The 26,362-nt window shown below is 39.5% G+C and overlaps 3 protein-coding genes across 12 annotated transcripts in view; 1 reads left to right on the top strand and 2 right to left on the bottom strand.

Annotated features, from left to right (window-relative positions):
- kcnc2 (potassium voltage-gated channel, Shaw-related subfamily, member 2) overlaps positions 1 to 8,405 on the bottom strand; it is an 83,479-nt gene extending 75,074 nt beyond the window's left edge. For 4 of the 10 annotated variants that reach the window (XM_015049537.1, XM_015049561.1, XM_015049543.1 and 1 more), the window contains exon 1: positions 759 to 2,676. In XM_015049537.1, the coding sequence (XP_014905023.1) occupies positions 759 to 1,316 (558 nt within the window). In that variant the 5' untranslated portion in view covers positions 1,317 to 2,676. Of the gene's footprint in view, positions 1 to 758; positions 2,678 to 7,584 lie in introns of those variants that run through there. The other 6 variants (XM_015049494.1, XM_015049509.1, XM_015049520.1 and 3 more) reach the window with 4 other exon arrangements.
- A 144-nt stretch (positions 8,406 to 8,549) lies between these two features.
- Positions 8,550 to 15,233, bottom strand: LOC106957910 (resistance to inhibitors of cholinesterase protein 3). Its single transcript, XM_015049483.1, has 6 exons — positions 14,874 to 15,233; positions 13,087 to 13,301; positions 12,937 to 13,006; positions 12,753 to 12,843; positions 11,366 to 11,475; positions 8,550 to 10,797 (listed from the first exon to the last, which is right to left on the bottom strand). Exons 1-6 carry the CDS (start codon positions 15,013 to 15,015, stop codon positions 10,448 to 10,450), a joined length of 978 nt encoding a protein of 325 aa, XP_014904969.1. The 5' UTR covers positions 15,016 to 15,233; the 3' UTR covers positions 8,550 to 10,447.
- Positions 15,234 to 19,441: 4,208 nt separating this feature from the next.
- The window catches only part of cmah (cytidine monophospho-N-acetylneuraminic acid hydroxylase), a 20,515-nt gene continuing 13,594 nt past the window's right edge, over positions 19,442 to 26,362 (top strand). Inside the window, exons 1-5 of the mRNA XM_015049453.1 lie at positions 19,442 to 19,533; positions 24,009 to 24,219; positions 24,291 to 24,382; positions 25,458 to 25,567; positions 25,654 to 25,844. Of these exons, the coding sequence (XP_014904939.1) occupies positions 24,014 to 24,219; positions 24,291 to 24,382; positions 25,458 to 25,567; positions 25,654 to 25,844 (599 nt within the window). The 5' untranslated portion in view covers positions 19,442 to 19,533; positions 24,009 to 24,013. The remainder of the gene's footprint in view (positions 19,534 to 24,008; positions 24,220 to 24,290; positions 24,383 to 25,457; positions 25,568 to 25,653; positions 25,845 to 26,362) is intronic.

The raw sequence follows: 26,362 nt of genomic DNA, 5'->3' as shown, positions 1-26,362 counted from the left end.
TATATATATATATATATATATATATATACACACACACAACTTTTTTATATATTTATCCCACTTTGTGTTGTCAGACATTCTCAAATTAGATGATTTCTTTACTGTACAGGCCTGATATGGGAATTAATATGGTTACTTACAGTTATTTATAGACTTTAACAGAGTCATCTCAGTTTGGATTGTATGTTTTCCTGATTAAATGAAATACCTACAACAATGCTTTTTGGATTCACTCAGGTTATGCCTGCCTCATATTAAATCATAAGAATAATTGTGTGTCAAAAATACTTTTTCAAAGTATTAGATTTCACATTTTGAAGTGAAATATTGAAAAATAAAAAATAACTTTTTGGTATTAAAAGTTATCGAGATGCAGCTGGACAATAAGCGTAACTGAAAGCGGGCTCCCCTGCCTCGGGCCTCAGCTAATATTGGACCGCCTCTGGGTTTAATCCTTCTTAAAGTGATAGAACGAAAACAATACATTACGATGCGAACTTTCTAAGAGTGGGGTCTGAACAAACATAATATGTGAAAAGATATATGCAGCAAAGTTCTGACATGATCAACATCAACAAGTGTGGGCTGTGGCACGCGTTTGGCACTGAGGAACCTGCTTGGTTCCTGCTTGGTTCCTCTTTTAGCTGATTTGTTTCAAACTACAAAGCTGTGCGTCTCTGAATGAAAACAATAAAAAAAGGAAGAAAAAAAGGAGAGAGACAGTGAGCCGCCATAAGCGCGCGGCGGTGCGCCCTTACCCGCGCCGCCCTGGAGGAGTACGGGTCCTCGAACAGGTTCCAGATCACCGGCTGCCACTTCCTCCACAGGCTGACGTTCCCGTCCGCCGCCACGTCCTCGATCCCCAGCCTCTTGCCGACCTCGTCGTCCTCCTCGCAGGTGGTGTCCACGTTGAGCTCGAACACGTCCAGCGCCTCCTCTGCGTCGCGGTGCTGCCGGTAGGTCATCCAGCAGCACGGCTCCACGTCCGTCTCATCGATGCCCCAGAAGGAGAGCTCTTCCTCGAACAGCGGTCCGCACACGTCCGCCGGGCAGTGCAGCTTCCCGGTGCGGTAGTAGTTGAGCACGTAGGCGAAGACGCCCGGGTGGCGGTCGAAGAAGTACTCGTTGGTCCGCGCGTTGTACTCGATGAAGCCGGGGACTTGTTGCAGCTGGTCCAGCACGGAGTCGATGTCCGAGTCGGAGGCGAGCAGGGCCAGGCGCGTCCCCGGCAGGGTCTTCAGGGTGCTCTTGTAGGTTTCGTGCCTCGTGCCCCCGACGTTGAGGATTATCCTCTCGTTGTCGTCGAACTTGCCCATCGCTCCGTTTCAGACATGACTCGATGGGCTCTCAGGGAGAGACGCCGAGATGGAGGTGGTCGGTGCGCATCGCGCGGTCCGCTCTGACGGCCCAGCGACGCCCGGAGGCTGCCGGATGATCCGAACCCGAGCAGACTGTGAGGAGCCGCCGCCGCTGCTGCTGATGTTGATGCTGCTGCGCGTCTCCGGCGTCCCCTGCCCCTCTCCAAGACGCACAGCCGCCTGCCTCGTCAGCGTCCGGCACGCCGCCTAAAACAGCGGAACGCGCAACAGCAACAGCTCTCTGGGAATCGATGACGGCATCATCGTTAGAGGCTGTCTTGGAAAAACTAATCCGCTCCGTCTTCTGTCACGTCGTTCTCGTTGTTGTTGTTGTTGTTGTTGATGCCAGTGAAAACCGATCCGCGCCCGCATCTTCGGAGCCGGCGGTCAGCAGAAGCATCTGCGGAGGAGGAAGATGTGTCAGTCAGAAATTCACGTTTCTCAAACCCAACGCGTAAAAAACAAAAACAAAAACGATGGAGAATAAAACATGATCAACAGGTCTTCAGCTGCACTTTGCGTTCAAGGATGAATGTAATTGCAGACGAGACCAACGCCCACCGGCCACCTCGCCGCACCGCCACCAAATGAAGGGTTTCCAAGCGCGCTGCCACAAAGTTGGGGAAAGGGTCCTAGATGGGGGGAGGTTTGGGATATTCGTGTGGCAAGCTAGAATTTATGAAGTTTTATCAGGTTTCAGAGAAGTCTGGAGGAGTATTGAACACTGATATTCGAGTATCTTACAGGTGTGATTGAGGGTAGAAAAATGAGAGATTTTGAAAATATTTATTTTCCAAACTTCAGTCTTATGTGAGTAAAAAAGTAGTTGCATCATTTCTATTATTTTTCTTTGCCTTCCTGCCTTTCTTCTAGCTTCACTTTTCCATCTGTCGTCCCTTTCTGCATTGTGTCCTTTCCTTCCATTCTTACGACTGACCTTCTTATATCCTTTTTCTTTGTGCCCTTCTTTCAGTCTCCTTTCCTACTCGTCTTTTCTTGGACGTCTCTCTCTCTCTCTGTGTCTCTCTCGCTCGACTCAGTCCTCATTTACTGTCGTTCTTTCAGTCCATTGCAGTTTCCATGTGAAAAGTTTTGGTGGGATGAGGTGGGGTTTTCAGCCGTATCAAAAATCGGTTTGTTTCATTATTTCGCAAAACTGCAACGGAAGCACCTTTTTCCTCGTCACGCGAGTCACATGATCAATAACCGGATGTTGCCACTGGCGCAAACCACGAAGAAGACAGAACAGAATAACTGGCTGGGAAGTGGGTGTTGGGCACAGTACAATTCATCCCGCAAATTAATTTGATTGTAAGTTTATTTGAATAAGCAACCTTTTTTTAATTTGAAAAGTGCAGTAATTGAGGAATATTTTTTGTAACTATAAATTGTATATATATGTGTGTGTGTGTGTGTGTGTGTGTGTGTGTGTGTGTGTGTGTGGGTGGGGGGGGGGTGTGTGTGTGTGTAAAAAACAGAATAAACATCAAAAGTGCATCCTACTGATGGTACATTTAAATCATAGGATCATCGTGAGAATGATTTGACTAAAGTTAAATTATTTTTTGGGGGGGGCGAGGGGGGGGGTGACGTGTAAGACCGGCCTTTGCCTTTGTTTTCTTTTTGCCTTACTGTAGTTCTGGCCTCAAAACTGTACCAAGTCATTTTTCCCCAGTTGTTCTTTCATAGTTAAATCATGAACCCTGACCTTACCTGATATAAAGGAGGTCTGCAGTGCTTTAGATGGTCTGGGTTCTTCGGTGACCCCTTGGATGAGTCTTAAATGTGCTCCTGGGAAAGTTCCATCTTGTCTCTATTGGTGTATAATGTCTCTAAATGCTATTTGCTGAAGTCCTAGTACCTTTTTTTTAACATTTAATCCTCAAAAAATGGCACTATGAGTTGCTTTTTGAGACCTAACAACCTACTTCATGTTGTCTGACAAGTCTTGTCTATGCAATTTCTTGATAATACATTCTGTTCTAAAAGCAAGCCGGGACGCAGATTTGATCAGATTAAATTTAGCTCTTGAGCCTAATCAGTTCAACCAGGATTTACCAAAGGGTACAATTACTTCTCACATTGGGTTGGATTGGTTTGATTGAGTGTTTCTTTCACCATTTTGATCCTTTTCATCAAACTCCATGTGACTCATCAATCCTCAGTTGCTATAGATAGTAGCAGGTGGTTCCTATCGGCGAGACAGCCAAGCACTCCCAGTCATCAGCTGACAGATTTTGCCGTAAGGAGCCACGAAGCAGCCGTCAGCCAGAAGGCCCGTCGTCTGACAGCCACCACAGTGTGAGAGGAGGGAAGAGGAACATCTTCAGGGAATCTGAGTACAGCTCAATCAACGAGAAGACACCCCGCAGGTAATTTTTCCCATAATTACATGCGTCATTATCCCCTGATGCAAGACCTGTTTGTAGAACTGCAACCTCTGAGTGACCCAAATACCCCAAGATTGCATAGAGGCAATCTTTCTGCATTTCAATGTCTTTCTTCTAAATTTGAAAGGTGTAACCACACCATTGTCTCTGCTCAGCAGTGTGACAGAGGGGGTCTGACTCCAACTTTTTAGACCCCATCAACTGGGTTGAAACTGGACGAAGCAAACAAACACAGAATCTATCCAATTATTTTAGAGATTCATCTGGTGGATTTAAAAGGCTGTTCCAGTAATAGTGACATTTTTCTGCAATGATTTTAACTGGGAGCAAAAAATAGTCTATCATTGATATCCCGTATGATGGTGCCCCCTTTTAGGTTAGTTCTTCTCCCCTGTACGCCCCCCAATCTTCATTTCCTCCCCCGCCGTCTGTTACATATTCAACCCGCAGTCCGAAATCAAACTGAGTCTGCCAGACTATTAGGTGTGAAAACAGCATGGAAAGCAAACATGTCTGTGAATGGCATCACTTTATCCTTAAGATCTTAAGAGATCTTAAGGATCTCTTAACTAGGAGTTTGTGTTGCTGCCACTATAGAAGCACCAACAATCTTCAGACCACAGACAGTGGAAGCTGCAATCACAACATAGTTCATGAACATTGGGCATTTTGAGTCTCTGTTCAAAATGTCCCTAAGGATGAAGAAAAGATTATTATTGCCAAGGTCTAGGAATAAAAGTTATAAATAAATTCTTGATTTAGAATTGGCACTGTGAACCCTTTGGATGATCTTTGCTCAAACATTTCTATAAAAAAAAAAGCTCACTCGTAGCACAGACATCCAAAAACAAAATCGATTAGAAAAGTTGGTTCCCCAATCTCAGCCTTATAGATAACTCTCTCAACACACATTGGCGCCGAACTCCCCTGGAAACTTGGATGAATTCCCTTAAGGGACACCTTGAAAATTGAGAAGTTCATATAGCCTGAAGTTATTTGTGCCTCTGACCCAAAACAAGCCCTCATCAGAACCTTCCTGCTTCCCAAGAGGGAAGAACTCCAACACTAGGGCACTCAACCAATACCCAAATGGACAACAGAGGAGATGTCAGCTAACAGCAAATACAGGGGTGATGACTTTCTACAATACACTGATTTCAATTTTGCTTCAACGTGAGGTTGAGCTGGTGAAAAACTCCATGTGTGATGAAGAGTCCCTTTTAATGTTTCACTAATGAGGTCATTTAACTTGGAGCACGGGGGACGACAGTGGTCCAGGACAGTCGTTGCCTATAAACAGCCCGTCAGTGTTCTGAATGATGCAGGTAGGAAACAGCATCCCGGGTTCCTTCTCCCTCCCCATAATATCATGACTAAAAATAGAGCAGCCAGATTGCTGATCTTTATCAGGAACTGGAGGGCACAAAAAAGGAGAAGGAAAGAAAACGTCCGATGGAAAGTCCTTGCCTGGTCCATTTCGCCTGACAGGATCAGTCCCAGGGGGAGATGGAGGCCAGAAGCACAGCCTTGGTTTGTTTCCATAGGGACATTTTTCAGAAATGGGGGATTACTTTAAGTGGTCGTGTACAACAGATTCTGGGAGAGAAAAATCTAGTTTCATTATGTTTTGTTTTTTTAAAAAAAAAATGTACTAAAAAGGATAAATTATGCTCACAGCTTATTGAGGCCAGAACAGAGCATACTGTTTTCTCAAAACAAAAATATACAAAACATGGTGTTCCTATGTTTTCAGACTCTTTTAATTGGATACCTCTAAATAAAACACACTAAAGCCATCAGAACCTAATTGGTAAGCTGACTAAATACACATCCCCTGTTGTGTTACAGGGTGATGGCAACGTCATGGTGTGAGATGATTTTCTTTAGCATGAAATAGAAAGTTTACCTTAGAAAAAAAAAACTGTTTGGAGTTGCAGAAGACAATTAGAGCCACAATGAAAAAGGGTTATATGGAAATTGATGTGTTAGAATGGTCTAGCTAAAGTCTAGACCTAAATCAAATGGAGAATCTGTACCAAGTCTTGAAAACTGGCATTCACAGATCCTCTCTGTCCCACCTGACCGAGTTTGACCTTTCATGCAAAGAAGGATGGGCAAAAAATGTAAATTTCAAGATGAATGATTTTGCAAGTCAATATAGAGAAAGACTGAGCAACGAAACGAGAGCACTGGTCCAGAAACAGCAAGAACATGACTGAATCACATTGTATTACATTAAAAACAAGGAGATATTGGCCGAGTTCTCTGTCAGAACCTTCAGTTCTGTTCTGCACGCACGTTCTGCTTGCTTTCCACAAACCCGCTGACTCTGAAGACAACCAGGACACAAAAAGACACTCCTTTGTTTAAAACCTAAAATAAAACCTCTGCAATTTCAGTTGTCTCTTCAAATAAAGACAAGAAAACAGCTTACTTTTTCACTTTGAGTAAGAGATGCTATTTTTGCCGGCCTTTGAGAGGGGAATGAAAGGAACCCAGCAGTCTCCGAACAAACAAATCAAGACGAGACACATCCAGGTATGACAACCGTCTCTTCATATAACTGCACATTTGTTTGGATGAGTTCTCAACTGTTTCAGTGACAGTCCCATGATGCCAAGTCTCAGAAGACAATGGTCTTCTTCCTCGTGTTCCTGATAAATAAAATGTCAATTCTGTTGTCTTCATGCAGTTCCTGCCAAAATCACATTGAGTTGTCCGTCTCATGTTGAAAGAACTGAGAAAATGAAAGGAAAACTTAAAATCGAAGCGCACCTGCTCTCTTCTTGTCTTGTCTCTAAGGAAGTTATCAAATGATCAAGTTGGTTGGAAGTATGACGATTCATATTGTATCCTGATTCTTTGGCACCTCTGGATTGATTGTAAGAATCTGTTCCTTACAGTAAAATACAAAAACTTGGGGATGCTTTAAGCCTTTTGCACATTATTGCACAAAGACGTTAAGAGTATGGGAAAAGCCTGGCACAGAAGGAGCTATAGTCGTGTAAAATCAACAGTCCATGGGAATGTAAACGGTGCCAATAAAAACCACTTATGCGCTATAAATGCCACAACACTCCCGGGATCACTTTGGTGCGTTTAGAAGTCCTGCATGACCCTGAAGGGAGCATGCTCTGGGAATGAGGTCATCTGCAGTCTGTGGACATCTCCTTTTAAATGCCTCCAGTCCCCATTCGTAATAGCTGTGCGGCTCGTAAAATATTCCGTCTCGTGCTCACCGCGAGCCGTTGGACGGAATCGGGCGGGAATCCCAACGGAACGCGAGTAAGCTGATTAAATGTTGCTTTTATAATTGAGAGAGCCAAGCTAATTTGCGCTAAATCCCCTATCTTTTTTCTGATGCTACATGAAAGGAAGACAATAACAAACTCAGCATGGTCTAATTATGAGCTATGATTAGAAGAGGTGGTTTAATTTGCAAAGATGCTTTAGAGAAGTTCCTCCAAATACCTTGTTCTACTGAACATAGAGGGAAGCTTTACTTCCTGATTTGCCCCATCTTGCTTGTTTAATAATTCTCTCTTCGACCCATTTCCCCTCACAATGTAAATAAAATCTATATATATTTATTAATATGATGTTGCTCACAGAAGTAGGCCAAAGCTTCCCAGTAGAAAACGTTTCTAATTTAACCTTGTGGCTCCAGCTTTGGGCATGTTGCTCTGGCGCCATCTGCAGGTATGCTATCATGAATGCATCTAAACTTCATTTAATTTTAGTGGAGTAATCAACACAAAGTAGCGGATAGTTGAGATGAAACGTATTTGTGTGTCCATTACACACTTGTTTAATGGACACACGGCAATTTTACTTACCCCATACCGTAAGTCCGATTCATTTCTTTTGGTTTCTTGGATCCTGTCTCTAGAGGTTGTGACGGAGTGCGAGAACTGGGAAATGGTGTGAGACTGCAACCTGGTGGACAACTTAATCATTGGCGCATTCTTCATGCCGATTTTCAGGCAGGTGTTCCGGTTTTTAGAGACCAGTCACACATGAAGCTATTGAACTGAAGAGCTCCTTCAGTGACGGACCGTTGCATCTTATGTGCGCAAAGGGGAACCGTCATAGATCCTTCCTCCTGGTATCGGTTAAGACTATAACCACCACGGCTCCCAGCAAACTCAAACAGTTTTTCGTTTTAAATAGCATCCCTGACATATTTCAGCCTCTTAATATGATGGAGATCAAGTTTTGTTTTACAATTTTATTTCCTACCAAGGCAAGCTGAGTTTGTCCGCTCAGCCCAAACATGGAACAATCATCATAGGCTTTAACAATGCACACATGGGAAATAAGGGATGAAAACAGTGACGAAATAAGGCAAACATCTTCTTTGTGAGCTGTAAAAGATCAGCTTTCTGAATACGCCACCCGGCCCAGGGCTGGACAGCTCAGGAATAAAATGCTTTGGTTTTAATATTCAATTGTAATGAACAAAAAAAAAAAAAAAAGTTAAACCTGTTAATCTGTGTTCAACACAATCCAACAGATTTTGACATCTGATTTAGCAACAAGGCTAATCCAGGCAGCTGAAATCAATAAGTATAGTCACTCATGCTCACTTTAAAACAATAAATAAATAAACAAATAAGCGTTATTTTGTATAGCATATTAGGGCCATTGTAGATAGATAAAAACAATGTCTGCCAAAAACACTTCGAGATTTGAGATTAATCTTAGACATTTTCTAGGAAAAAAAAAAACTAGGACATTTCTGAGGTTCAAAAGTCAAACATTTTTAAAATTTGAAAATTATCCAAGTTTCAAATTTTTTATATAAAAAAAAGGAAAATTCAGAGTTTGAAAGGATAAAAATGTGAGAATGAGTTTCAACAGAAAATTTTGAAAAGTCAAAATTTGAAGAGTTGAAAATTTCCTAGTTTTGTTATTAATCTGAAAATTTCCACATTTTTTGCCAAGAAAATTTCTAACTTTGGACTTTTCAAACTCAGAATTTACCCAGTTTTTTTCTAGAATATTTGAGATTTATTGGCAAAAATGTGCCCTTACTCCCCCACTGCAATGGTCCTAATATGGCGCTGTAAAATATTAGTGTATTTTTTCTCATAATAATTATAATATGCTAAGGCAGAGTGGTAACTGTTGTAAATAGGAGTTTAAAGAAGATGTGACACTGTGTGTCTGTAGCAGATTAAATGATTGTCGGTTCATGCAGTTACACTGTGAACATAGAAACTAAAGGAAACGCCATGCAGTAACGCTGGACGTCCATCGCACCACAAGCTAAAGTTCACTTCTTTATAGGATTGCAATCTAAACAACATCCAGCAGCATCAGTCTCTTCAGGGGGAAAAAATAAAGTATCTAAAATGTGATAAAAGAGAAAACAAATTCATTGAAAGGCGTAGGATCCTTCTTTCAGCTAGCGGACAGCAACAGGCTGGGGGAGGGCTGCATTACTCGTACTTCTGTACATCTTGGGTGTCTGTCTGCAGGGTTAGGCTGCTGCTGTGGGAGCTGAGAAGTGTTCAACGAGGCAAGGAAACACTAAGCTTCTGCATAACAGTTTGGCTTCAACATTCAGACAGATGTGAAAAGAAAACGGATGACAAGAGGTGAAAAAAGTGAGAAGTTCAAGCGGCTCTGTCTGCATGCCTTCACACGGACAAACAAATGCTGCTCTATAAACCTTTAAAACCCCTCTCTGCCCTTTTCTGTTTCATGGAGACAAAGGTTCTCAAAAACACACAGGTGTTAATATCTTTAGATAAATAGTGATGTCTGTGGAATATAGTCTGCATTGCAGGTCTTATAACAGTACCAGGTGCATCTCAGGTCGGAATAGCTTTAAAAAGTGCCCGATTCATTTTGCCGATTATGGCGTCCAGCTGCTGCCAACTTCATTGTCATTTCACCTGCTCTAATTAAATAAAATCAATGCAATATTTGAAAAAGATTATGCTGCTGCGTTGTCATGGAAACGTCTCAGCCGGACCACCACATTGATCCCAAAAGGAAATTAACTGTTGTGACGCATAATTCAAGGTTCTTTGAGAGTTTATCCTCTCTAAAGGAAACTCTGCTTAATTCTGCACTAAACAACAAATGCCGGTAAATATCTTACAGGCTGTACAAAGTGCATCATTGGAAGGTTGAGTGGAATGAAAAACTGTAGGAAAAAACAGAGGCACGTGACCTTTTAACCCTCTTGCAGGCTTAAGATAACATTTATCCTGTGCGCGGTCAGGCGGGGGTTGCACTGACCCTGTGTGCGCTTTTACCAGGTTTTTCTTATTTGTGCGTTTTCAACTGGCTCTAAGAAAAATTTTTTATCTGATAATTAGCTGTATTTCAGGTTTTCATTAGTTGGAAGCCACAATCCCCAAAAACAAACAAAAATAAACCCTTTAAATGTACCATTGCGTGTAAATGAATCTTTTTGTTTTGTTTTACCAAATTATCTTTTTGATTACATTCAAATGTTTTGTTATTCGCTGGAGAACACCGAGATCTAGAAACGCATTTTATCTCTAGCTAGCCTAGCGTAGCTTAGCGTCCTCCAGCAGCAGCTCTTTGCTGTCCTTTGCGACCGGAACATGCAAACAGATCCGTTTTAGGTTTACGTTTTATGTCATGACTATGTGAGCCGTGGAAGCCTTTCAGATAATAAATATTCCTAGTAAACTGTCACATCGCTGCCTCCTGGTGGAGAGTTCATTCAGGCCTGTTGCGCCTCCTGAGGCCGGTTCCAGGCTGCTCTGAACACACCTGCTCAATGTTTGTCTCGCATGATGAAGAACACTCTGAATCTTCCACCTTGTCTTCCCCTTTATCATCCGCCTCTGCTTCTTCTTCCTCCTCCTCCTCCTCTTCTTCTTCAGCAGACTCTTCCGGTCGGAGCTCCATCGTGTCCTCGCCCTGCGCCGCCGCCTCATCCCTGCCGTCAGCAGCTTCCTTTGGAGCCTCCAGGGAGTCAGGGGAGGGCTGCACGTCCACCGCCACGGGGGTCTGGCTGGCTCCGATCGACTCGATCAGCTCGTCCAGGTTCCGGCCGCGGGAAACGTCTGAAACACAGAGCAGACTTTAGCGCCTCGTGACCACAAGGCTTCCATGTAAAGCAGGTGCAACACAGAAGTCTGGGCTCCATTGATTCTTGCAAATCTCCCCGACCACCACCGTCAGATATGTTGCCTCTCATGCAAAACCGACTCCAAGGGAGATTCAAAGCGAAGGGCTGCTGGGGCTGGGAATTCAAAAACGATGGTCAAGAAATGGAACGGTGAGGCCAAGTCGATGAGGAAACCAGTGTGAAGACTTGTTTTAGGTGATGATGGACAGACACTTTTGTTACAGTTCTGCTTTCTTAAAGTATTTTTTCACATTACGGCACAACTCCTAAGTTCTATGGATTTTACACTGGCAGTCTTCAACATCCACTGACTTCCCTCTTTAGTTCACTGTTGAGTTATATAGAGGCCTGGTGGGGAGCCAGTCATTTGATTTGGGTATCTTAAAGCAGAATAAAAAAATATTTTACTATCCATCGCTCAGACTTTAAAACACACAGATTTGTGTGAGTGATTCTTCGTGTGGAGACCCCACAGAAACCCAGAGCCCGTTCTGCCAGCCCACCGTTGGCGCTCAGCGGCGGACAGTCCATTCCTCTCTTCTTCATCAGGTAGCGGATGGTCTGCAGCTGAGACATGATCTCGTTCTTCTGCTCCTGGGCAACGGATTTCACGCTACGGAAGAAAACGGGACAGAAACGCGGAATTACAGTGAAATCTGAGATTATACAATCTACTCAAGTGTGTAGAGGTGAATGTGCAACAGGAAACTATTGTTAATGTGCACTAATTGATTGGTCTGGCATCAGGATTTTGGCCTGACTGTACCTTAATCATCAAATATTTCTATGACAAACCATTCTTAGTTTTGTAGAAAATAAACTATTGTACATCAGAATTGTCTTTTTCTGATTCCAGTCTTCTAACGTTTTTCTGGTGTAGAAAGTGTTTTTAGTCCATTTCGAGCAACAATAGCAGCACCTGCGTTTCTATTAATCATATAATTGAGCAAATAGGAATTAGGAAAATAATTTTCCTTAATGGAAACGTCAATTTAAAAAATAAAAATAAAAGATGTTTTTTGATAAAAAGTTTCTGCACTCGGATGAGATGGTTTTTCAACTATATTGAAATTAGCGCATTTACCAAAACACTTTCACATCAAACGAATCACATGATCAACAGTAGTGATGTTACTACTGACAGAAATGATGAAGACGACGACAGGAAATGGTGGGGGGATGATGGTGCTCCATGTTTTCTAAAGACTTATCACGTTAAACTCATTCAGTTGTGATTTTAATTGCACTTCTAATTTACTGGAAACTCTGCAATTGTGAAATTGCGATTTTTCGACATTAGTAGAATATTGACAAAGTCGGATTCATGGCCCTCCTTTCCCCGAGAACCTTCTTTATAAACTCTGGATGCATTCAAGCAAATGTAATGAATATCTGCATTTTTGGGAAAAAAGAAAAAAAAAGGTAACACTTTCTTTGAAGGGGGGTGAATAAGACTGTCATGACACTAACATAAACATGACATAACACATGTCATGAACATGAATAAGCCTTCATGAATATTTATGACTGTTGTCATAAAGCGTCATTCGGTAAATTATGACACTTTTAATACAAAGTTGACATTATTCAAAATGTCTTTGTTGTGACATCTTGACATTAACCAAGAAATTATTACTGATATAAATTTGCTATAAAAGTATTACTGATTGCCCTTTAAAAATTAGGTAACTTTATGTTATTAAAGGTAAAGTTTAAACAGTAATAAGTGACAAATTTGCTTATTATTAAACTTTGGTCACGCAAAATTAAAGCACAGCAGTTTGGACACCTCTGACCTAACTACCATAGAACAGAGGAGAATAATTAATATTAACACAACTGCTTTATTTTTATTTAAACAGCAGACACTTCTGTGTGAGGAAACCTGACCAGTTAGTGAGCGGGTCCAGCTGGGTGAGGATGGAGTTGAGCATCCTCTCCGTCTGCGCCAGCCTTTGTTCCAGTTCATTTAACTGGTTCTCTGTGTCAAAAAACAAACAAGACAGGAATACAAGTCAACCGCAACCAAATGTGTGCGGCCGCAGCCCGAACAAAGGCAAAGAGGAAAACACACCTGCCTCCGCTGACTTTTTGGCCCCTTTAGCAAACTTATCCTTTTGTGTTTTGTTATCTGAAGACTTGATCTGCAACAGAGAAGGAAATAAAACATTTCGATTTCAGTAATTACGTTTCAGAGTGGTAAAGTATGACGTAAAGTGGCTACCTTCAGAAACTTATATGCCGCAAACACGCCCACTCCGATGGCGTAGAGGGGCATCAGGGTGAACACGTAGCCTTTGTTGTTGTTGGACTTGTACTTGTCGCTCTTCATCTCCTGCTCCAGGCGCTTCTTCATCTGCTGGATGTTGTCGGCGCTCTGGTGGGAGCCGGGGGGGCTCACATTGATGGGCTGGCCCCTGGATGCTCCAGGGCCTGGACCTACAGCGTCATGGAAACGGGGAAAGGAGGGGCATGAATCTGACTGTGCCAAGAACCCCGATAAAAGGAATTGGGGTCATACTAGTAAATCTGCCTGCAGATCCATTAGATGCATCAAAACGAAGAGTTTGGAACATTTTTGGTTTCTAAAAGTACCAGCAAACATCAATTGCTTTGATGAATACCTTTAATTCCTAAGTTTTATGTTTGAGAAAAAAAAAAAAAAATCAACCATCTCTGTCTACCATCTTAGAAGTCTGTTTTGTCTTTCAGGTGTCCAAAAATAAAGAAAGAAATAAACACAATTGGTCAAATTTTCATTCCATTCATTTTATTCCTCAGCTGAAAACAAGATGGCGACCATTTGGGATGTTAAACAGGAAAGGAAATGAAAGACTTTGTGAGATTGCACTAATCCACTCAGTTTAATGGGTTGGGGTCATGAATCTACTTTTACTTTACACTACACTGCTGGAAGCAGCCATTACAGCACTGTAAGCTGCAGATAGAAAACTAAACATGCTCCATAAAACCTGCATAAGCTGTAAACAAACCTCACTGGATATGTGTAAAGAGGGTTAAAGTGCGCAAAGAAGACATTCTCATGACAATGATGCTAAGTGCAACAGATTCTTACCGCTAATGCCACATTTATTGAATTATTCATGGTGTTCTTCGTCTGAGTAGCTGCCCCAGAACTGGCAAAGAGAAAGGCAAAATGGAGGAGCTTCACACTCAACACGGACAATTTTAGATGCCATTTTGTCATTCTGACAATTTACTGGGATTTTGTGACGGAGCAACACAAAGTTGTGTATATTTATGAAAAGAAGGAAAACATTCACGCATTTGTATTCAGCCTCTTTTAAACTGACACCCATAAGTAAAATCCTAATTGAATTAGAAAGTTAATTTTTTACATTTCACACTAATATAACTCCTCCCCCACCGAATAGCCTAAAATTCTAAAATGAAACCGATATCAAATCCAACTTTAGTTGTATTCCCTAAATAGCATAACTGCTTTACTTTTTGTGTGGGTCATAAATTGGTTTGATGCCAATATTCCTATAAAATGATCAAATCTTCACTCACATCTACACTAGACTATTTTTTAAATGCTATAAGTAAAATAAAAATAAAAACAGAAAAAACCTTGATAGTTAACTTAACATGTTTTTCTTAAGTTTAATAACTATTTTAAGGCATCCTGTTTGGATATTTAATCGTTTAAAACTAATAAAGTTATCAGAACCATGGACAGCAGCCACCCGGATATAAAGTTCAGCAAGTATACAGATATCCTCATGAACACACTTCAAGTTCAACTAGATTTAAAATCCAATTTCCTATGAAAAAATTATAATGTTGCACTTTTTGTTACATTTCCTTCCTTTTAACACAATAACCGTATTTTTGGCACAATATTTTCTATTCAGGTAAAAGCCTGGCCGTTCCTGAGGAAAAACGCGACAACCACACACAGGCCACGGACGGGAACACACGCACACATACACAGGACACCAGCGGCCTGGTGGGAGACACACACAAGCCAGAACGGGAACTCGTCACCTTTTCTGTTGTAGCGATGGTCAGATTTGGTTTCCTTCGCCGCTGTCCCCCCACCGACACCGAACAACCTCGGCAGGACGGCAAACGTGAAGAGCACCGCCGTGAACGCCAGGGCGACTTGTTGAGATGTTGACAATACCATCCCTGCTGCTGGGGAAAATAGCCGAGGAACAGCGCCGAGCACCGGGCACAAACAGCAGCAAACAGCGCTAGCCGCCAGTAAAGAGCAACTAAGCGGTGAGAATGCGTCTGGAATCAGATATAAACTGGAGTTATGAGAGAAGTAGGCGACGGAAGCTGCCCCTTGCAACTCTAACACCAAAACAGCTGCGCTCTGTTGCTTACACTGATTACTTCCGGATTAGGAACCTTCACAATAAAAGCTTCTGCTTCAAAACAAATCTTTAAATATGGACAGAATTTTGAAGACGGCATACTTGCATCCATTTATTTAAACTTAAATTCAAAATTATACCAATGACAGATTTTAGTTTCAAATGTTTACTAGTTCATTCAACAAGAACCTGTTTTCTGAAAGGAAATGAGAAAGGCGTTTCAGGACACATCGGAAAACATCAGATACCTAATATACAAGTTTCAATAAGTAATGAAAAAATCTTTATTGACATATCAATCAAACCCTTCTTTTAGTCTTTATGAACTATTTGCATGCTTCCATGGTATTTTGACAGAGTGTCTCTGACGATTTCCAAGCCGTGTTATCACCTTATTTCTTACTGACAAAGGTTCTTGATCAGATTCAAGTCGTAAATTTGGTTCGGCCACTCCAAAATTTTAGTAATTAAAGTAAAAATCATCTTGGAAAAATAAAATGATAGATAGATAGATAGATAGATAGATAGATAGATAGATAGATAGATAGATAGATAGATAGATAGATAGATAGATAGATAAAACGTTTTCAAATGTGAAGATATCAAAACATGATGAAGACTATTTTTATGCATTGTTTGTGACATATTGCTTAAAAAACAACTAAAACCAATAAACTAAACTAAATCTAATAATATATTAAGAAAAAAAAAGTCAGTACAAAATATTATTTTAATTTGAAGGTGTGACTCTTAGACATCCGGAGTCGGTGGATCAACATGTTCTTTTGCTTTTTGTTACCATAGCGCTTTATCACACTACAGGAGACTGCCCTCTGCTGACCAAAAAAAGAAAAAAACCTTAAATGCACAATGGAGAGAATTAAAACAAGTGATGTGGAAATATAAAAGAAGTCGTGTGATACTCTAGACAGCTGACAGAAATGTTGTACAATGCGGACTAATCACTCATTAATTATATATATAAGTACAAGTGAATGGCTGGTAAAGTGTGTGTGTGTGAGTGTGTGTGTGTGTGTGTGTGTGTGTGTGTGTGTGTGTGTGTGTGTGTGTGTGTCGGGTTTTGGTCTGAGAGGCTGTACTAATTAGTACTTGGAACTGATCCATATTAGTTTTATATTAGGTTTCAAATTAGTTATGTTATTAGTTTCTGCCTTTATTTTCCTTTGCCCAAACGTAGATCACCATGAATCATCTTTGACATCATTAACTTGTATGTCAAGTACAACATTCCTCTATAGTGGCAACTGCTATAGTCGTTTGTTTTCTATGACTATCTATGTTTTTGTTGTTGGTGGTTTTTCTACACAGCAGGCAATGTGTAAAAGACTCAAATGCTCCAACAGACATGTCTTGCTGCCTATTTTTACTGTTTCCGTCTGATAAGAACAAAACAAAAACACCTTACTGAATGATTTGTCTTCTTAAGATCATTTTAAGAAATTCTATAGCAATGAACCAGATTTTAAGAAATAAATATATTATGTCAATTAACTCTATTTTTTGTTGTTGTTGAATCACTCGTTCTCTTTTTTCAACCATTGCTAACACTATAGCTAAGAATTCCAGGCACATCTGGTTCTTTTTATTGGATCTGCTGATTAAATTGGTTGATGGGATCTCAGACTTTATCTTGTACTAAATTATTCTGATGATAATGCAAAAACATGTCGATAACTACTGAAATTTTCACTTTTGGTTCATCATTGATTTTTGTTACAGTGGACTGGCTTAGCTCAACCGCTTCATGTTTTAACAAGGGATAATAAAGGAAGTGTGAATAATAATTAAACCTGTAGCTACAGCCCAATATGGTAGGAGAACAAGATAAGGTTGTAAAAACAGGGATGGTGTTATCAGGGTATCAGCTTTGACAGTTAAGGATGGCTCAGCAAACAAGTGACCATTCTCTTCCTGAACTCGTGGAAACTTGTTGAACCCAACAACTTTTTATACACTCCTCCCCTTTATACGCTTGCACTCTTTCTCTGAATGAGCCGAGAAGGACTTCTTTAAGTCCTTTTTTGTTAAAGGACTTAAAATTTTAAAGATAAAAACTTTTGAGGAATTAATGGTTGTTGAAAAAGATCAATAAATGACGAGGATAATGTTTCTTTTGTTTGTCTGGCATTGGAACGTTGTTCGGAGAAAAATTCATAAAACGTTTACGGTGGTTTAGATATTTTGATCATGATTACAACACTGAAAAATATCTGTATGTTTAACAGTAATAACCAGTCAAATTGTGACAGGAAAAATTAGCTAAATGTAAAACAATAAAGAACTGTTGAAGTTACCGTGAAGAAATTAAATCAGTGAAAACAATAGTTTGTTTGTTTTATATTTGTGCATTAATTTTCTAAGTTGTTTTCATGTTACTCTTAAAACATTTTAGCCTTAATAATCACCAATAGCAAGGCCATCCAGCAGTGAAAGAAAATAAGCAACTTTACCCATAATTCTACTGTGTTTTACCATAGAATTTATGTTTTCTTTTTAAAGTGAAGGCTATTTTTAGGATAATTTCTATACTTTCAACCTGAATTTATTTCAACAGAGATTTCAGGAAGTACGGGATGGAAAAAGTACCACAAGGTGAAGCAAGAGGAGTACCTTCAGCCTCGATGAAGTATTCATAACCTTTCAACTATTTTACGAACTTTTTAATATTCTTTTACGACCCTAAACTGTGTGGAATGGATGAGGCAGCACTTTGTTGAAAACTTACTGGTACAAATCTTTTGTTTTACGTCTCCATCAGCTTTATACATCTATACCCACATTTTCCTTTTTTGTCATTTTGCCTACATGACTTGTGTGATAAACTGCAAATGGGACCTGCTGAACAAAACCACACAACGGATTATTTCACAAGTCGAAACAGAAAAGCCGTCTCCAAGAAACTATGTACACCCTGTTATTGAACAGCTTGTACTCTTGGTATAGAACTGGGAGAACTATTTTTTATTTTATTTTATTTTTTGCTAGCATATTGTTAAGCAATTACAGTTAACTTTTACAGCCCATGTGCCACGACTGAAAGGGATCACTAAACCTTTGCCATCGTGTCTTATAGCTCGTACATATATATAGTCCTTCCTGATAAGCTTTGTTTGCAGATGGCTCTGTGTATAAAGATTAAAACAATCTCTAGTCATAATTTTGTAATGACTTACCCTTCTGACTTTGTGCGAAAACAGATGTTTCTCTATCAAAATAAAAATACATGCATAAATAAACGAGGTCCTGTGTGGAGGTCTTTTTACTCTGTTTTGTGTTATTTTAAACGCGAAGAGAATCGATCTTTTTTTTCAGCTTTTGTCTCATAAGCCTGACAAATAAAAGTCAGTCAACAAACACAGGTTTCTAACACGTAGTGTGCATTTATAATTTTTCATTTCTGATAAAAGGAGGATGGAAGCTGGCCAATAGCAGGGCACAAAAATAAAGACTTCCTGAAAAGATAAGAGTGTAAACTTTTTGGTCAATCCCGTTCTAATGTAAAATGACAGATTACTGGATTAAAGAAATGTCTAGTCTACTATCACATATAATTTTTGAGAATTTGGAAACAGTTGCTTTTTATTTCCCAAAGTTATATTATCCGACGTATAACTTAAGAAAAGAACAAATGCCATATGGTTTCTTATCAGCGTTAAATAAATTAAGTGAGCAGGAAGAAACCTTATGGATAGAAAAATGTTGTACAATGCGGACTAATCACCCATTAATTATATATATAATTATTACTCCTTTTTCTCTCTCTCCATTTGTGCCTTTCATAAGTAAAATTCTAATAAAACACCACAAGAGGTCCATGCACTACAATTTGTGATTTAGCATGCAGTTCTGCAAAGTTCAAGTTTGGCTCATATTTGTTTTATTTACGCTTCTACACACAGATGGGAGTTAACATTTAGATGACACAAAATTTCAGTGCCGATCAGTAAAAAAAAACAACAACAAAAAACTACCAATCAGCTGCTGGGATATTTTTCAGCTAATAAATGGTGTCAGAGTTGAGAAATAAAATTAGTCATGAAACAGACATTTTTTCTTTTGTAAACAAATATGTATCTATTTTCTTTTAAATTAAAAGTAGTCATAAAGGTTGGTTGTGCGTTTATCGGAAGCGGTGTGAACATGCAGGGCGTTACTTCGTGACCGAAGCTGCTCTACGGTTTTATATTATCTCCTCCTGGTGTAGGAACAAGTTTATCTTCAGTCGCCGCGTTGGCTCCGAGTCCCGAAGAGAGAAACACGCCTCACCGAGTTTCCTGTGGAGGATAAACCGCATCTTGTTGAAGGTATGGACCGCGCAGACATGTTCTTAAGATAATAACTTAGCTATACTAAAGCTTCAACTTTTACAGTTATTAATGTTTTTTTTTATGTAGCAGGGTAATTAATGCCACAGTTCTACAATCAAAACCTATCATATATATTTATATCTTATCCTGCATTTATTAATCAAACTTTGAAAGTATGACAGAGCAGTTTTAAGAAATAATGATCTATAATAAATAGAACAGAAATAAATGACGGTATAGTCGCGGCGTTGTTCCTTTAGTTTATTTTTAATAAGTTGGTGGGGGAGGGAGGAGATGCTCGTAACCTTCGTAAATTAATTCACGCAAAATCACAGGGGTCGACGTTTTTAGCCTTAAACGCATTAAATGTGATGAAGTTTTTTTTTTTTTTTTAGTAATAAAAATAAGGCATGAGAGCGCACTGACTTTTTTTGTTGTTTGTTTAACTTTTTCTACTATTAGTAGAAGAAAACTCTTAAAGTAATTGTATTCTATTGAGAGCGCATTCTTCTATTTTACAGCTCGGTCTGAACATTATCAGCTATTTTTCTTAACTTATCTCACTCCCTAAAAATATAGTCTTGAGTCAGATTTGTTCAAATTTCTGAAATAACACAGCACACGCGGTGTATTTCATAGGAGCAGCACGCGCTCCGACGCGCTCAGTGGAGGCGCACGTGCGCCTCCACTGAGCGGTCATTGTGAAGCTTCACGATGCTTCTGATTAAAGTGCCATTCCGTTGCATTGACCTGCATTTGTTTATCTCTCTTCCGAAATCTAAAATAACTCAGAATTAACCGACTGAACTACAGCGGGCAGCATATAAAAAAACCCGACACAACGGTATATTTCCTCCTGAACAGTCAGCACGCACGCGCGCAGCCCCTTTCTCTCTTCCCCTCCCAACTGATAATTTCATGCCTAACAATATTATAGATTGTTCACCTCCATAGAAGAATACTTCTGTATATACAAAGAAATACTGTTTATGTCATGTTGGTGTATTTATTGACTAGTTCCTTCTCCAGTCAATGAATGTTTAAACTTATCACACACACCAGCTCTTCAGACACTCCCCGCCATCTTTGGATCATCTTGAATAAACAGCCTAAGTCGATCGAACGGCCCTAAACGTTATCTTTTATTGTCTTCTATCTTAAAAAAATAAAACATTATGATTATTTTTTGTGTGATTTCCTGGTTGCAAACGTAAGATTTGCCAAAGGTGTTTTCGTAATAGCAGTTCAAATAAGTTTGTCAGATATAGCTTAAGTTCGATATTTCAACGTTTGGTGCCGCTTTGGTTTTTGAAATGTCCTTTAAAAGTAGCTTTTTTTGTAGTTTATAAGAAATTTAATTTACTTTCAAAAAGTAAGATGCTAAATTAGTGGCAAAACTTGAACATCTGATTATTTCAGACAATCAAAGTTAAAGTGGTGGCACGTTTTTAAGGATGAGTTGGTCATCAAACCATTTTAAATATTTTTTTAATTGTTTATAGATAAAGCTTGTCAAGAGGAAAAATGACTGTTACCTCTATGTCTAAATAAATAATGTAAAAAACAATGTAATGATGAGGAAACTGTTATTTAACTAAAAAACTCTCAAAACAAGGTTAAAGTGCAGTGAGGCTGCAAAAACGGGATGTAAAAGTTAATCTTTATTGGGCATTTTGAGGTCAAACACCAGGTGATTATGGGTTCTTCACCTCTACAGGTCAAAACGGGGATAATCACAAAACTGCCTTTTTATTGCTTCTGCAATAATCAGTAGAATAGCTCAAAGTATGACAGCAGCACTTCTACAAAAGACTTTGTGTCAAATATGTTTGCATTTGGACGAGTTTACCAAAGACATCAAGCAAATGTTGCCTTAAGGCAGACAGGTGCGTTTTATCTTCTACATCATAGAGGGACAACAACAGTTGTTGCTGTACATTAATCTGGGAAGGGCTATGAAGACATTTCTAAGTAATTTCATTTAGAGATAACAAAGAAACATATTCAAAATATTTTTAAGAGCGGACATTCTAGCAAATTCAGACATGTTCGGTCAGTTCTAACATAGACCTAAAAATATATTAAAACTAATAGAGAGCTATTTAACATTAAATATGCAATTGGATTTTTTAAATTATTATTATTATTATTGCTGGGCATTTTGAAGTTCAAAAACCTGTTGATTTTGGGTTGTCGGTAAAGTACAAATGAAAAGTCCAGAAAAACATCAGTGTCTCCTACGATTCCTCTAGAAAGACATTCCAATTTGGAGAAAAGCGTCCATCTTGGAAAATACACAATTCCGTGCAGCAAATTTTAATCTGGAGTTTCCTGCTTTTACATTTAAATGTTTTACATGCAAGCACCTCACAGGCTTAAAAAACAAGAAGAAAAAAACCCACTGTCAACAGCTGCAAGATTAGGAAACTCAAATGTGCACCAACTGGTTTTATATTTACTTCTTGGGAAAAACGATCTGTTATATAGTTCCATAGAATGACATAGCAATTTCCTCTGCAGAGGAGAGAGAGAGAGCAGTTTAAAATTTGCTTAACTGCCAGCTGATAGCATGTCAAGCTTTCAAGCAAACTGAAACAATTTTTTTTTCTTAGACGAAGGTGCATTTATTTTGTTCTTTGTTTCTTTTGCTTTTTCATATCAGTACTGTTTCAGTACAAAGATTTCTTTAGTGAGTTTTTTATGGGGGAACAAAACACTTTTCCATATTCAGGAATAACTTTTCCAAGATTGGGGAGACCGGGGTCCTCAAATAAATAACTTTAATCTGACAAATGAACAGTGGAAGTCAGTATTACAACATGTGGACCTGACAGCTGATTCATTCATGTTACTATTTTTTTTGTGTTCCACATCTCGTCAATAATTATACAGAACAAACATGACAAAAAGGTCAAAGTTAAATATAACATTTTGCAGTATCTGGGAAGTACATTGAGATGTTAACGACAATGTACCAGTGACTTATAGTAACTTAGAAGGTCCCTGCTTCTCTTGTTCTTAATTTTAACTTCCTGTCTGAGGTGTGATGCTTTTGTTTTGAAAGAACCATTTCCTGTTTATCTCTTAGTGTAAATGTAGCTCAACGGCAATCAAAAGAGAAAATGAGTTGTAAAGGAGCTTAGAAAAAGCATCTTGTTATCAGCCCTCTTGATAGAGACAAAAGATAAGTTTTGATGACACCTAAAATAAACTGCTCTTAAACCTAAACATCACTAACGTCCTTCATTCAGGCAGGTATGCTACAACCTTTATGACTAGACTTGATTACGACACCTTTGCTTCTTTATCACCCATTTCTCTAATCCCCTCAACACATGCAAGTCTATTAAAGGCCTTTCTGTCTTCAAAAACACAAACAGTAACAGTGCCCACATGGATAATTGTTAAATTGGAATCCGGAAAGTTTCGGCTAAATCCGGTATCCTGGTTTTCTGAAACAATGGTCTGTTCTATAAAGATTCATATTTTGCCACCTGCTTATCAATTCTTTTGTAAAATCAAAGAGATGCAATAGGAAAGGCAACATGTGGAAAAAGAAATGAAACACGGACGTGGCATCGTCATGCTGTGGAAATATTTTTTTGTAGAGGAATGCATGTGCTGTCAGACCGATACGTGACGACACATGAATATTTGTCTGAGCTGGTCAAATATGTCAGCACTGACATTAAAGAAATAAAAAACAAATCCAAAGAGGGGAAATGCAAATAAGCACATTTTGCCTCCTGCCACCTCCTGTGTTGTACCAACCTGGTCAGAAGGCACATATTGCCCAGAAAAAAAAAAAAAAAAGATTCCATTGGGTGCTTCAATAGAATTGTTTAACTCAAATCGTATTCAGTTATTGGAATGACCTAGTCAAAGTCCAGATCAGGGGTGTCCAAAGTGTGGTCCTTGCAATGATTTCAACCACAAGTAAAATAGCTTTTTAAAAAATGGTCACCAAAACAAAACAATTGTCCCCCCCACCCCACACACACAAAAAAGGAAATAGTAAGGCAACAGTCTAAAGTCCCTTTTGTGCTCAGGATCTTTAACCATGTGCCAATTTCAGAAAAAAAAATTGTTAATTATTGAGCAGGTAGATCTAAAATCACAAAAAAGCATTTTTTTTTTTTGCACTTTTCGTAGCTTAGAAATTTAGAAGTGTTGGCCACCAGGGCAAAAAGTTTGGACACCACTGGTCTAAAGCCAATTCAGAATCAGCGGTTTGAAAACTGAAGTTATTGATGTAGAAAAACTATGACATAAAACTAGAAATAGTAATTTAACAACAAATGTAATTGACCTCAGAGTATTCATGGAGTAAATAGTAGATAAAGAAAGTTGTGTTCATTAATGAGTACCGGAAAAAAGACATTGTTACCCAAATTACGCCATAATAAGCTAATCAGTGAGAACAATGAATCCAAATTTCTCCTCGACTATCAAATTCATTTTTTTGTTTTTAGGGAAAATGGAGGCCCAAACGTCCAAGGTGGTGCTGTCTTTGAACGCTAAAGAGGTGGACTCGCTCAAAGACGGAGTGAGCTTCAAGAAAAACCCAGAAGACGGGAGATGTTACATCATCTACAAGAGCAGCGGCGGCTTCAAAGCCTGCAAGAATCAGTGCAAACACCAAGGAGGGCTGTTCATCAAGGACATAGAAGACCTGGACGGAAGGTGAGGCCATTTCTCCACAACGAAACAGCAGAGTTGAGATGACAAGACAATTTCAGCTGCTGTTCTCACAGGACGGTGAAATGCACCAAGCATAACTGGAAGCTAAACGTGTCGTCGATGAAATACGTGAATCCGCCCGACAGCTTCCTGCAGGACGAGCTCGGTAAGATGAGTGCGCCACATTCTATTTGCATCGGTAATTAAGTCATCAGTGGCTTGTGTGTGAATCGACAGTCGCATTGAAAAGTTATAATTTTGTGGCACATGCAAACACCAGCTGAATCATGATATTTGCTTAGGTGCTGGTGCTGAATGGTTCTTTGAATTGGGTTATGGAAACAGAAGCCAAACTAAAACGTTTCCAATTTCAAAAGACGCTCTCGAAATCAAGTGTTTGGCTTCTTCCAGGTGTCTGACTGCCACCAGGAAATAAAATAAAAACTAATATCAAAAGACGAACACATCAAAAACATGAATACAGTTTTGCATGGGTTTGAATTACAGCATGGAGACAGTATGTCCTCCATTTTGAGTTACCTCGTCTCTTCTTACTCGAGTCAAATTATCGTACTAGTCAAATAATGGACTCCAGTAAAAAGTAAAAGTAGTTTAGTCAGTTTATTACTTAAATCAAAACTACTGGAGTATGTGCTTTCGAAAATACTTATATTTTTGAAGTTTTTGAGGGTAGTCAGGAATATTTGGGAATATTTTCTACCAATTTGGACAGGTCATAGATTGTCAACAACAAATTAGTCTCTTTTTCTTTCCTAGCATTTCTTGACACTTAGACTCTTTGTAGTTTCAGGCGTTATTCACTCACATCACCATCTGTAAGGCAAGACCCAGTAGGACAACAATGATTCCTCTCTAAACTGGTTGAAAGCTGCATATCGCCACCTGCTGTTCAGGGGGTGTAGTTTGTAATTTTATTGTGTGTTGGTGGAACAAAATAAAGAAAATACACAAATGACGCCAGTGGAAGAGAAATGTAGTGAAGTAGAAAGTATCGAGTTTCAAAAAAAAAATTCTCAAGGACTATTTTAAGTAAATGTACTTTGCTACTGCCCACGTTTGCCTGTTTTTCTCTTTGTTGATCTGTGAAGACTTGACAACATATGCAGGGTATTCTTTGATTATCATTTTAAAAAGGAATCAGCCAGTTTAAGATTATTTTTACTAAAAGTTAAGCAGAAAACTTATAATAAAGTGGCTTTTGTTTTTTTTTACGTTCACAGAAGTTGAAATGTTGGATGATGGAGGGATGCAGCTGGTTGAGCTGAGCCCCATTGACCCCTGGCTGACTGACCCCAGAGACCCTCTGGAGCTCCAGGAGGGAGAAGTCAAAGTAAGAGCTTTGTCTTTCTAGACTTTGAGAGAAAACCCCAAACCACCTAGTCCTAAAGGAATAAACGCTTTAACCTTCCCTTCCAGATAACATACCTCACCCACGCCTGCATGGAGCTGCAGCTGGGACAGAAGCGCTTCCTGTTCGACCCCTGGCTGATGGGTCCTGCCTTCGCCCGCGGCTGGTGGCTTCTCCATGAGCCGCCGGCAGACTGCCTGGACCGACTCTGTGCCGCAGATCTCATCTACATCAGCCACCTGCACTCCGACCACCTCAGGTAGACTTTGGAAGCATTCCCTGTTGCCATGTCCAGATATATTAGAGCAGGGTTGTCCAAACTTTTCCCCAGCCAGAATCATGTCAAACAACTGAAATCAAGCAAACAAAGTAGTCCAATTTCTTTTGTTTGGGTTTGTTTGGCACAGACCCAAAATTTCAAAAATATATATTTTTTAACGTTTGCTGTGTTAAAGGAAAAGTATACAGTTTTCAAATTCTTTTGGGCTCGATTGAAAAAGGATAAGAAGAATCTCTGAACAAACTTCCAGTTGGTTTGGGGTCTGGATTTTGACTAGGCCCCTCCAACACATGAACTTGCTTTTATTTAAACCGTTGCCATTATCGTTGGCCTTGTTACCCAACACCTAACCACATCTTTCCTCCCATCAGCTCTGACTGGCCTCCTTTTGACTGCTGCAGACAAATGTTTCCCCAGTGATGGTTTTGTTCTGTTTGACATTTTTATCATGGCAGTAAGTTCAACCGAGTGAAGATTGATAGAGCGGAGAAATTCAG

The sequence above is a fragment of the Poecilia latipinna genome, unplaced genomic scaffold, assembly GCF_001443285.1.
Source record: "Poecilia latipinna isolate Pla-1442-1.1 unplaced genomic scaffold, P_latipinna-1.0 Scaffold46, whole genome shotgun sequence".
Taxonomy (NCBI): Eukaryota; Metazoa; Chordata; class Actinopteri; order Cyprinodontiformes; family Poeciliidae; genus Poecilia; species Poecilia latipinna.
The sequence above is the reverse complement of the archived record's forward strand: the minus strand, read 5'-3'. Positions and strand labels throughout refer to the sequence as shown.

Bases quoted from the DNA above. Each gene is read 5' to 3' on its own strand.
- LOC106957910 (XM_015049483.1), bottom strand. From the start codon at position 15,015: ATGGTATTGTCAACATCTCAACAAGTCGCCCTGGCGTTCACGGCGGTG. The intron at 13,302-14,873 runs GTGACGAGTTCC...ATGACGCTGTAG, and splicing joins CCATCGCTACAACAGAAAAG to GTCCAGGCCCTGGAGCATCC. The intron at 11,476-12,752 runs GTCAGGTTTCCT...TTTCTTCCGTAG, and splicing joins CTGGACCCGCTCACTAACTG to CGTGAAATCCGTTGCCCAGG.